The sequence below is a fragment of the Pseudophryne corroboree genome, chromosome 2 (genome assembly GCF_028390025.1).
Source record: "Pseudophryne corroboree isolate aPseCor3 chromosome 2, aPseCor3.hap2, whole genome shotgun sequence".
NCBI classification, from domain to species: Eukaryota; Metazoa; Chordata; class Amphibia; order Anura; family Myobatrachidae; genus Pseudophryne; species Pseudophryne corroboree.
In genome coordinates this window covers 248595974-248608664 of record NC_086445.1, presented here as the reverse complement: position 1 = coordinate 248608664, position 12691 = coordinate 248595974, and the positions used below count along the sequence as shown (strand labels likewise).

General features: G+C 46.0%; 1 protein-coding gene across 7 annotated transcripts in view; it reads left to right on the top strand.

Moving 5' to 3' along the window:
• SMARCC2 (SWI/SNF related, matrix associated, actin dependent regulator of chromatin subfamily c member 2) overlaps nucleotides 1-12691 on the top strand; it is a 209438-nt gene that overhangs the window by 129553 nt on the left and 67194 nt on the right. For all 7 annotated transcript variants that reach the window (XR_010212139.1, XR_010212175.1, XM_063952633.1 and 4 more), the window contains exon 10: nucleotides 1341-1456. Coding sequence is in view for 5 of the 7 variants with exons in the window: in XM_063952633.1 (XP_063808703.1) it covers nucleotides 1341-1456 (116 nt within the window). In the remaining 2 variants the exon portion in view is untranslated. The remainder of the gene's footprint in view (nucleotides 1-1340; nucleotides 1457-12691) is intronic.

The following is a 12691-nucleotide window of genomic DNA, read 5'->3' as shown; positions in this document are numbered from 1 at the left end:
TGGTGCGACCCTTGAACAATTGTGTAAGGCGGCTACGTGGTCCTCTGGGAACACCTTTCATAAGGTTCTATGCCTTCGATACTGCCGCTTCCCAGGATGCTTCCTTTGGACGCCGGGTTCTTGTGCCCGCTACAGTGCGTCCCCTCCCATAAGGAACTGCTTTAGGACATCCCCATTGTCCAATCCTTGTGGAGCCCAGTGTACCCCGCAGCAGAAAATGAGATTTATGGTAAGAACTTACCTTTGTTAAAACTCTTTCTGCGAGGTACACTGGGCTCCACAAGGCGCCCACCCTGACGCACTTAGCTTCTTTGGGTTGGTATGGCATTAGCCACTGACACTTCTCTTGTCGTGAGAGTGTGGATTATGTGACTACTAACCGTTGTCGTCTCTTTTCCTGCTACTGCATTGGGCTGGCTAACTAAAAGCTGAGCTCCTGTGCAGGGAGGCGGGGTTATAGAGGAGGCGGCGCTGTGCATTCTGGGAACAGTCAAAGCTTTGAGCCTGTTGGTGCCTCGGATCAAGATCCTACTCTACACCCCATTGTCCAATCCTTGTGGAGCCCAGTGTACCTCGCAGAAAGAGATTTAACAAAGGTAAGTTCTTACCCTAAATCTCGTTATTTAGCTTCTTGTTTCCTACTGTTATATTCGATTAGCTTTACTGGAGAGTTATGATATAAACAAAAACAAATAATGAATTTCATGCAAGATTGTAATAAAAATGTGTAAATTGCCCTATGTCCAAACAAATGATTGTATAGGAGACCCAAGTTAACTAGTTCCGTTGTGCTGCTGGACTCGCAGGCTGCATACACAAGTGACCACTTGTCTACTGTACTGTAGATATGAGGGGTGTAGTATGGTATTCCGGCGTCCGGGCTCCCGGCAACCTGCATACCGGCGCCGGGAGCCCGACCGCTGGCATACCGACAGTGTGGCGAGCGCAAAGGAGCCCCTTGCAGTCTCGCTGCGCTCGCCTCCAGGGGGGTCGTGGACCCCCACGAGGGAGAATAGCTGTCGGTATGCCGGGTGTCTGGATCCCGGCGCCGGTATACTGTGCGCTGGGATCCCGACATTCGGCATACTGAAGACCAGCCGATACGGGACTCCCACAGTGTACCCTGTTGGGGAAAGAGAGGATTATTATTATTATTATTTTTATTTTATTTTTAAAATACATGGTCATTTCAGTTGCCTTGCTAAACTTGATCATATTTACATTTTCAATCTTGACATGCACCAAGTAATAATTAATGAAGAAAACATGCCCCGGGGTAGGAGGGGGAATAAGTTGTTAACTATGTTTTCAGATGTTTCTTTGTTGCTCTCTGTGTAAAGGTAAGCAGCCCTGATTCGGATCGCAGAGACAAGAAGGGACCTAATTACAAGAAGAGGAAACGCTCTCCTTCACCTCCCCCAAGTGCAGAGGCAAAGAAGAAGAATGTGAAGAAAGGGTTGGTTCATATACATCATGTATCTACTGTATTTTTAGGGTAGTGTATGTGTGCTGAGGTTGGAGCTGACTGAATGTCTACTGTAGGGATCATCTTTGAAGTCACAGTGCTTAGGGGGAGAGAATGAGTCTGCACTGGTGATAAAAATATGATAGTGGTATATATTTATATTGTGTTCCCTAATGCACACTGAGTGAGAAATAATACTACATAATAATCAGATAATACGGAGATCTTAGTTGCGTGTATTTGCAGATATAGGGTTAAGCCCCCAGGCCGTTCGGCAAGGCGTCTCTGTCACTGGGGGTCCCTAATACTGGGTATGGGTCCGGGGTGCAGGACCCCATCACGTCGGCACAGGTCGGCTACCCCAGGTCAGCACACAGGTGAAAGTTAATAAGGGTTAATAAGAAGCACATAAGTGCTATATAAGTGAAGTGTGATTAAAATAATACCAAAATATATACAAAGTGATAGGGCAAATCATAAGTGTTAATAAAGTCCTTCGTATCTCTGTACAGTATTTTCTATTAGCGTACTAATTAGCATGAACTAATTAGTACCCTAATAGAACATACTGTACAGGGATACTAAGTATGGTGATTTGGCATCCAGGAACTTAGGGAGGAGCTTTTATCTCCATTATACATAGAAAGATTAAACTTGCTACTCTACTTTACAAGCTGTTCATGCCAATTAGTACACTAGTAGAACATACTGTACAGAGATACTAAGGACAGTGATTTGGCATCCAGGAACTTAGGGGGAGCTTTTATCCCTCTCTGTTATACTTAGAAAGATTACAGTGGAGAGAGATAAACGCTCCTCCCTACGTTCCTGGATGCCAAATCACCGTCCTTAGTATCTCTGTACAGTATGTTCTACTTGTGTACTAATTAGCACGAACAGCTTGTAACGTAGAGTGGCAAGTTTAATCTTTCTATGTATAATGTAGAGAGATAAAAGCTCCTCCCTAAGTTCCTGGATGTCAAATCACCGTCCTTAGTATCTCTGTACAGTATTTTCTATTACAGTACTAATTAGTACAAACCACTAATTAGTACCCTAATAGGACATACTGTACAGAGATACTAAGGACGGTGATTTGGCATCCAGGAACTTAGGGAGGAGCTTTTATCCCTCTCCATTGTAATCTTTCTAAGCTTTTATCTCTCTCTGCTGTACTTAGAAAGATTACAGTGGAGAGAGATAAAAGCTCCTCCCTAAGTTCTTGGATGCCAAATCACCGTCCTTAGTATCTCTGTACAGTATGTTCTATTAGTGTACTAATTAGACCGAACAGCTTGTAACATACAACACAGATTCTCTAGCGCCGACGATCTACAGTACTGTGTTGCTCGAACAGTTAGTTGCGTCTGAATACACTAATTTATATTTACTGGTATGTCTATAGGTGCTCATTACCACTGCGTATTTTGGATAGAGAATGAGACGCTCCTGCAGATTTACCCCGATTTGTGTGAAACCTGTGTGCACCCTTCCTTTAAATGTTTTACAATGGATTACACAGAAAAAATAATAATAATAAAGTGAATGTCACAGGAACACAAAAAAAAAAAAGATTGACACTTTGGGAATTGAACCCGGGACTCTCAGCATGGCAGACGGGAGCCTTCATTGCTAGCCCACATCACTGCATGGAACATTTACAAGTTCACGTGTGAAAGTACTGCAAAGAGCGAATTACTTTCCATTGGTATTCGTTTTTGCCGTTAGGGAACTCGGACGCTCATTTCGTGCACTGTACATACTGTAAAGTCAATGAGCTACATTATTCCTTTCACACATTAGTTTCGTCTGCATACACAAGTGTTTTAACACGTTCATTTGCGTCTGTATAAACTATACACACAGTGATTTGGCATCCAGGAACTTAGGGAGGAGCTTTTATCTCTCCCCATTATACTTAATACTACGGGATTTGGACGCTCGCATATCCCTAACATCAATAGACCATACTGTATCTGTAACTTGTTAGTTTGCATCTGTATCTGCTGTACTATTTGCAACTGTACTGTATATACTGTTATAGACTGTATGATATACTGTAGCATAATGTAGCGTAATGAGATGCTCCAGTAAAGTAGTTCTTACGCTGTAGTTCAGTATTGTATTTTAATGGAGACCACACGCATGCGAATTGGTGATTTTAAAAAGCAACATCTGGTAGATGATCTTAGGTATTACACTCAAAGGTAACGCCAAACGCTCTGTGCGCCTCCCTTCGACTAGGCACGCCTCTTTGCACCCAGGCATGCTGCGTATGCCTGATCGCGACTAACACCTCAGTCAGCCAGGATAACGGAGGACTCATCTGTATAAGCATCTTGTTTACCAGAGCAGGGGAGTGAAAACTTCCCTCTCCAGCGATGCCTGTCTCCCTGCCAGGCCGTTTCAGTGCGCACATGCAGCCCGGAGCCGGAAGCCATCGCAGCCAGGCTGTGGTGTATTGTCAACTTCACCTGCAGCTGTCGAAATCCATAGCTGCAGGTGTCGGAGCGGTCAGTGCTACTGTTTGTTCTTTCATTGCCCTGCATATTGATGTGCTAGCTCTTCGATACTAGTGCCAATATAGACAGGGCTCCCGGTCATGTACCGCACAATGTCACAGTAATACGTGGGAGTTAAGCATTATCAGCGCACATAACGGACACTGGTACCTCCAACCCCCCCCCGTATCGATGTTTCATTCAACTACTCCCGTGTTTGTAGTGTAGTGCATACTCAGCACAATTAAAAATTCTTGTGGGAGATGAGTGGAGAAGTTGCCTATACCAACCAATCAGTCTGCATTCTAACTGTTCTTTAACAGGCTGTGCTAGAAGCTGATTGTTAGCTATAAGCAACTTCTCCACTCTATATATCTCTATAAAGGGGGGTACACACAGAGAGATCCGTGCTTAATTTCTAAGCAATCTGACTGAACACCTTGTATTATGATTACTCCCACTCTGAAAAAGCTACTTGAGAGACTTGCTTACACTTGCCTTACACACTTTCTTAACTCCCACAACTTACTGGACCCACTTCATTCAGGCTTTCGTGCCCAACACTCCACAGAGACGGCACTGTCCAAAGTAGTGAATGATCTGGTCACTGCTAGATCGACAGGCCATTACACACTTCTTATTCTTCTATATCTCTCTGATGTTTTGACACTGTTGACCACTCTTTTCTAATACAAACACTACAATCCCTAGGTCTTCAGGACACAGCCTTTACTTGGTTCTCATCTGTTAAAGCTGATTAACTTACAGGACAGAAAAGCTATACCTTTTACACTAAAATTCGAGCCTCTGCTGCCGCTGAATGTAATCCTTAACCTACGTACTTTTTACTCACTTAGCGTACACAGGCCCGTACCGTGTACGCACCTTGCGTACACACGGCGCAACGGACGTACAAAGTACACACTTTGCGTACACACACCGACACGCTGTAAGCACAATACAGCTACACGTGTGGCTGAAATACACTTTTCTCTATCGTCCTAGTGGATGCTGGGGTTCCTGAAAGGACCATGGGGAATAGCGGCTCCGCAGGAGACAGGGCACAAAAGTAAAGCTTTCCGATCAGGTGGTGTGCACTGGATCCTCCCCCTATGACCCTCCTCCAAGCCAGTTAGATTTTTGTGCCCGGCCGAGAAGGGTGCAATCTAGGTGGCTCTCCTAAAGAGCTGCTTAGAAAAGTTTAGCTTAGGTTTTTTATTTTACAGTGAGTCCTGCTGGCAACAGGATCACTGCAACGAGGGACTTAGGGGAGAAGAAGTGAACTCACCTGCGTGCAGGATGGATTGGCTTCTTGGCTACTGGACATCAGCTCCAGAGGGACGATCACAGGTACAGCCTGGATGGTCACCGGAGCCTTGCCGCCGGCCCCCTTGCAGATGCTGAAGTAAGAAGAGGTCCAGAATCGGCGGCAGAAGACTCCTCAGTCTTCTAAAGGTAGCGCACAGCACTGCAGCTGTGCGCCATTTTCCTCTCAGCACACTTCACACGGCAGTCACTGAGGGTGCAGGGCGCTGGGAGGGGGGCGCCCTGGGAGGCAAATGAATACCTATTTTGGCTAAAAATACCTCACATATAGCCTCCGGAGGCTATATGGAGATATTTAACCCCTGCCAGAATCCGTTAAGAGCGGGAGACGAGGCAGCCGAAAAAGGGGCGGGGCCTATCTCCTCAGCACACAGCGCCATTTTCCCTCACAGAAAGGCTGGAGGGAAGGCTCCCAGGCTCTCCCCTGCACTGCACTACAGAAACAGGGTTAAAACAGAGAGGGGGGGCACTAATTTGGCGTTAGAAATATATAAAAAAGATGCTATAAGGGAAAACACTTATATAAGGTTGTCCCTATATAATTATAGCATTTTTGGTGTGTGCTGGTAAACTCTCCCTCTGTCTCTCCAAAGGGCTAGTGGGTCCTGTCCTCTATCAGAGCATTCCCTGTGTGTGTGCTGTGTGTCGGTACGTGTGTGTCGACATGTATGAGGACGATGTTGGTGAGGAGGCGGAGCAATTGCCTGTAATGGTGATGTCACTCTCTAGGGAGTCGACACCGGAATGGATGGCTTATTTAGGGAATTACGTGATAATGTCAACACGCTGCAAGTCGGTTGACGACATGAGACGGCCGACAAACAATTAGTACCGGTCCAGACGTCTCAAAAACACCGTCAGGGGTTTTAAAACGCCCGTTTACTTTAGTCGGTCGACACAGACACAGACAGGGACACTGAATCCAGTGTCGACGGTGAATAAACAAACGTATTCCTTATTAGGGCCACACGTTAAAGGCAATGAAGGAGGTGTTTCATATTTCTGATACTACAAGTACCACAAAAGAGGGTATTATGTGGGATGTGAAAAAACTACCGTAGTTTTTCCTGAATCAGATAAATTAAATAAAGTGTGTGATGATGCGTGGGTTCCCCCCGATAGAAAATTATGGGCGGTATACCCTTTCCCGCCAGAAGTTAGGGCGCGTTGGGAAACACCCCTTAGGGTGGATAAGGCGCTCACACGCTTATCAAAACAAGTGGCGGTACCGTCTATAGATAGGGCCGTCCTCAAGGACCAGCTGACAGGAGGCTGGAAAATATCATAAAAAGTATATACACACATACTGGTGTTATACTGCGACCAGCGATCGCCTCAGCCTGGATGTGCAGAGCTGGGGTGGCTTGGTCGGATTCCCTGACTAAAAATATTGATACCCTTGACAGGGACAGTATTTTATTGACTATAGAGCATTTAAAGGATGCATTTCTATATATGCGAGATGCACAGAGGGATATTTGCACTCTGGCATCAAGAGTAAATGCGATGTCCATATCTGCCAGAAGATGTTATGGACACGACAGTGGTCAGGTGATGCAGATTCCAAACGGCACAAAGGTGTATTGCCGTATAAAGGAAGAGGAGTTATTTGGGGTCGGTCCATCGGACCTGGTGGCCACGGCAACTGCTGGAAAATCCGCCGTTTTTACCCTAAGTCACATCTCTGCAGAAAAAGACACCGTCTTTTCAGCCTCAGTCCTTTCGTCCCTATAAGATCATATCTGCCCAGGGATAGAGGAAAGGGAAGAAGACTGCAGCAGGCAGCCCATTCCCAGGAACAGAAGCGTTCCACCGCTTCTGACAAGTTCTCAGCATGGCGCTGAGACCGTACAGGACCCCTGGATCCTACAAGTAGTATCCCAGGGGTACAGATTGGAATGTCGAGACGTTTCCCCTTCGCAGGCTCCTGAAGTCTGCTTTACCAAGGTCTCCCTCCGACAAGGGGGCAGTAAGGGAAAAAATTCACAAGCTGTATTCCCAGCAGGTGATAATTAAATTACCCCTCCTACTACAAGAAAAGGGGTATTATTCCACACTATATTGTGGTACTGAAGCCAGAAGGCTAGGTGAGACTTATTCTAAAAATTTTTTTGAACACTTACAAAGGTTCAAATCAAGATGGAGTCACTCAGAGCAGTGATAACGAACCAGGAAGAAGGGGACTATATAGTGTCCCGGGACATCAGGGATGCTTACCTCTATGTCCCAAATTTGCCCTTCTCACTAAGGGTACCTCAGGTTCGTGGTGCAGAACTGTCACTATCAGTTTCAGACGCTGCCGTTTGGATTGTCCACGGCACCCCGGGTCTTTACCAAGGTAATGGCCGAAATGATGATTCTTCTTCGAAGAAAAGGCGTCTTAATTATCCCTTACTTGGACGATCTCCTGATAAGGGCATAGTCCAGGGAACAGTTGGAGGTCGGAGTAGCACTATCTCGGATACTGCTACAACAGCACGGGTGGATTCTAAATATTCCAAAATCGCAGCTGATCCCGACGACACGTCTGCTGTGCCTAGGGATGATTCTGGACACAGTCCAGAAAAAGGTGTTTCTCCCGGAAGAGAAAGCCAGGGAGTTATCCGAGCTAGTCAGGAACCTCCTAAAAACAGTGCATCATTGCACAAGGGTCCTGGTAAAAATGGTGGCTTCCTACGAAGCAATTCCATTCGGCAGATTTCACGCAAGAACTTTTCAGTGGGATCTGCTGGACAAATGGTCCGGATCGCATCTTCAGATGCATCAGCGGATAACCCTATATCCAAGGACAAGGGTGTCTCTCCTGTGGTGGTTATAGAGTGCTCATCTTCTAGAGGGCCGCAGATTCGGCATTCAGGATTGGATGCTGGTGACCACGGAGCCCAGCCCGAGAGGCTGGGGAGCAGTCACACAAGGAAAAAATTTCCAGGGAGTGTGATCAAGTCTGGAGACTTTTCTCCACATAAATATACTGGAGCTAAGGGTAAATTTATAATGCTCTAAGCTTAGCAAGACCTCTGCTTCAAGGTCAGCCGGTATTGATCCAGTGGGAAAAACATCACGGCAGTCGCCCACGTAAACAGACAGGGCGACACAAGAAGCAGGAGGGCAATGGCAAAAACTGCAAGGACTTTTCGCTGGGCGGAAAATCATGTGATAGCACTGTCAGCAGTGTTTCATCCCGGGAATGGAAACTGGGAAGCAGACTTCCTCAGCAGGCACGACCTCCACCCGGGAGAGTGGAAACTTCATCGGGAAGTTTTGTCCACATGATTGTAAACCGTTGGGAAATACCAAAGGTGGACATGATGGCGTCCCGTCTGAACAAAAAACGGGACAGGTATTGCGCCAGGTCAAGAGACCCTCAGGCAATAGCTGTGGACGTTCTGGTAACACCGTGGGTGTACCAGTCGGTGTATGTGTTCCCTCCTCTGCTTCTCATACCTAAGGTGCTGAGAATTATAAGACGTAGAGGAGTAAGAACTATACTCATGGCTCCGGATTGGCCAAGAAGGACTTGGTACCCGGAACTTCAAGAGATGCTTACAGAGGTCTTATGGCCTCTGCCGCTAAGAAGGGACTTGCTTCAGCAAGTACCATGTCTGTTCCAAGACTTACCGCAGCTGCGTTTGTCGGCATGGCGGTGGAAAGCCGGATCCTAAGGGAAAAAGGCATTCCGGAAGAGGTCATTCCTACCTTGGTCAAAGCCAGAAAGGAGGTGACCGCACAACATTATCACCACATGTGGCGAAAATATGTTGCGTGGTGTGAGGCCAGGAAGGCCCCACAAAGAAATTTCAACTCGGTCGTTTCCTGCATTTCCTGCAAACAGGAGTGTCTATGGGCCTCAAATTGGGGTCCATTAAGGTTCAAATTTCGGCCCTGTCGATTTTCTTCCAGAAAAAATTGGCTTCAGTTCCTGAAGTCCAGAAGTTTGTCAAGGGAGTATTGCATATACAACCCCCTTTTGTGCCTCCAGTGGCACTGTGGGATCTCAACGTAGTTCTGGGATTCCTCAAATCACATTGGTTTAAAACCAGTCAAATCTGTGGATTTGAAGCATCTCACATGAAAAGTGACCATGCTCTTGGCCCTGGCCTGGACCAGGCGAGTGTCAAATTGGTGGTTTTTTCTCAAAAAAGCCCATATCTGTTTGTCCATTCGGACAGGGCAGAGCTGCGGACTCGTCCCCAGTTCTCTCCCTAAGGTGGTGTCAGTGTTTCACCTGAACCAGCTTATTGTGGTGCCTTGCACCTACTAGGGACTTGGAGGACTCCAAGTTGCTAGATGTTGTCAGGGCCCTGAAAATATGTTCCAGGACGGCTGGAGTCAGGAAAACTGACTTGCTGTTATCCTGTATGCACCCAACAAACTGGGTGCTCTTGCTTCTAAGCAGACTATTGCTAGTTGGATGTGTAATACAATTCAGCTTGCACATTCTGTGGCAGGCCTGCCACAGCCAAAATATGTAAATGCCCATTCCACAAGGAAGGTGGGCTCATCTTGGGCGGCTGCCCGAGGGGTCTCGGCTTTACAACTTTGCCGAGCAGCTACTTGGTCAGGGGCAAACACGTTTGCTAAATTCTACAAATTTGATACCCTGGCTAAGGAGGACCTGGAGTTCTCTCATTCGGTGCTGCAGAGTCATCCGCACTCTCCCGCCCGTTTGGGAGCTTTGGTATAATCCCCATGGTCCTTTCAGGAACCCCAGCATCCACTAGGACGATAGAGAAAATAAGAATTTACTTACCGATAATTCTATTTCTCGGAGTCCGTAGTGGATGCTGGGCGCCCATCCCAAGTGCGGATTATCTGCAATACTTGTACATAGTTACAAAAATCGGGTTATTATTGTTGTGAGCCATCTTTTCAGAGGCTCCGCTGTTATCATACTGTTAACTGGGTTTAGATCACAAGTTGTACGGTGTGATTGGTGTGGCTGGTATGAGTCTTACCCGGGATTCAAAATTCCTCCCTTATTGTGTACGCTCGTCCGGGCACAGTACCTAACTGGCTTGGAGGAGGGTCATAGGGGGAGGAGCCAGTGCACACCACCTGATCGGAAAGCTTTACTTTTGTGCCCTGTCTCCTGCGGAGCCGCTATTCCCCATGGTCCTTTCAGGAACCCCAGCATCCACTACGGACTCCGAGAAATAGAATTATCGGTAAGTAAATTCTTATTTAAACCTTAGCAGGAAAAGGGACACGACACCAATTGTATTTAAATATGTTGGGATTCGACCCACCAACAGTTATTTACTAACAGGGGGTTACAATAGTAATACAATTCACAATAAGAGATACAGGCTACAATCAATGATGCATACGTATGTTCGCAAGCGCTGCCCGGATCCGGTCCTCAGTCAGTCTGGATAGATGACCCTCAGAGAATGTGTGTGACCAGCCAGGTAGCTTGGCTTTTTATACATTTGTACAGTTCATGATACAATAGAAACTGTAATCTCTTCACCCATAGGTCAAAGGGCTGGTTATTTACAGTACAGGAGGGGTCATAGGTCGGTTTGAATAGGTGGGCGATGCCTGGTCCAGGTGCACTGGCAGATGGTCTCCACTGGGTTCCCGCCGAATATCAAAGTACAGTAAATACAGTGTAATATTAATATATGCGCAGGAGCGTGCTATCTTCTGCAAACTGCTACCGGAATATTGCTCTTTAAATACTGTACAACTGGATACCAAACACCACCTCCTAACCTAATTCTGTCCCCTCATATCCTGTAAAGGTGAATTCCTTTGTTATTGTACCTTTCAAGCAAGTGTAACTCGCTGGTGTGGTGCATGTAGGCTATGTGTAAATCGTGCACTATGTGGATTAAATATGAAATGTGTCTTTGTGGCTTTTCCATGCAAATACATATGCTACCGTAATTACTCATACCACGCGCTAATACGCAAATTGCGGGCATGTGCATGTACGGCAGAACAAGTACACGCACGGAGACCATCTGTGTGGTGTTTGTACTTGGTGCGTGTGACAATAATATTTTTGACTTCGACACATCCTACCTATCTAATCGCTCTTTCAGTGTTCACTTCTCTGATTCTACCTCTTCTTCTCTACCGCTATCAGTTGGAGTACCGCAAGGCTCAGTCTTAGGTCCTCTGCTTTTCTCAGTCTATACCTCATCTCTTGGTAAACTAATTAGCTCCTTCGGATTTCAGTACAATTTGTATGCAGATGAAACTCAAATCTACCTATCGTCCCCAGATTTATCACCATCTGTATTGGTTCGTGTCACTGAATGCCTGTCTACCATTTCATCTTGGATGTCATCTCGCCACCTCAAACTAAACATTTCCAAAACAGCCAAGAGTAGTTACCAACCTGATATCTCCATAACTGTTGACAATGCGACTATCCACCCTACCCCACAAGCTCGTTGCCTAGAAGTCATCCTTGACTCTGAACTGTCCTTTGTTCCACACATTCAATCTGTCTCTAAATCATGTTACATGCACCTAAAAAACATATCAAAATACGTCCTTCTCTTACACAAGACACTGCAAAAACTCTAATCCATGCACTCATCATTTACCGTATTGATTATTGTAATAGTCTCCTTACTGGTCTTCCCAAACATAGGCTCTCACCACTGCAATCCATTTTAAATGCAGCTGCGAGGTTAATCTTCCTCACTAGACGTTCTTCGTCTGCTGATCCTCTCGGTCAGTCCCTCCATTGGTTACCGGTATTCTACCGTGTTAAATATAAAATACTTGTACTTACATACAAGGCTATTAACCAAACTGCACCATCATATATCTCTACACTCATCTCAAAATATCTCCCTACCCGACCTCTCCGCTCCGCACAAGATCTGCGTCTCTCATCCACATGTATTATTTGTTCCCACTCAAAATTACAGGACTTTATCCGGGCTTCCCCCACTCTGTGGAATGCCCTCCCATGCACAATAAGACTCACCTCGAGTCTTCAAACCTTTAAACGTTCACTGAAAACTCACCTCTACAGACAAGCCTATCAAATTCCAGACCCACCCACATAACCTTCAATGCTTCCCTGTCTAATTACATCCACTCTGTACAGTCCACATAACCTCACAAATTTTGTCTTCCAACATTGCTGGATGATCATATCATACAACCCATTAAGAACCTAGCAATCTGGTGGACCATTATGCAATAGGTAGCATTTATCCTTGTGTATCAATGCATATTTCCCTATAGATTGTAAGCTTGTGAGCAGGGCCATCCTACCTCTATGTCTGTCTGTTTTTGTCCAGTTTTGTTTTATAACTGTTGTTCTAATTGTAAAGCGCAACGGAATATGCTGCGCTATGGGGGTAATTCCAAGTTGATCGCAGCAGGAAATTTTTAGCAATTGAACAAAACCATGTGCACTGCAGGGGGGGCAGAT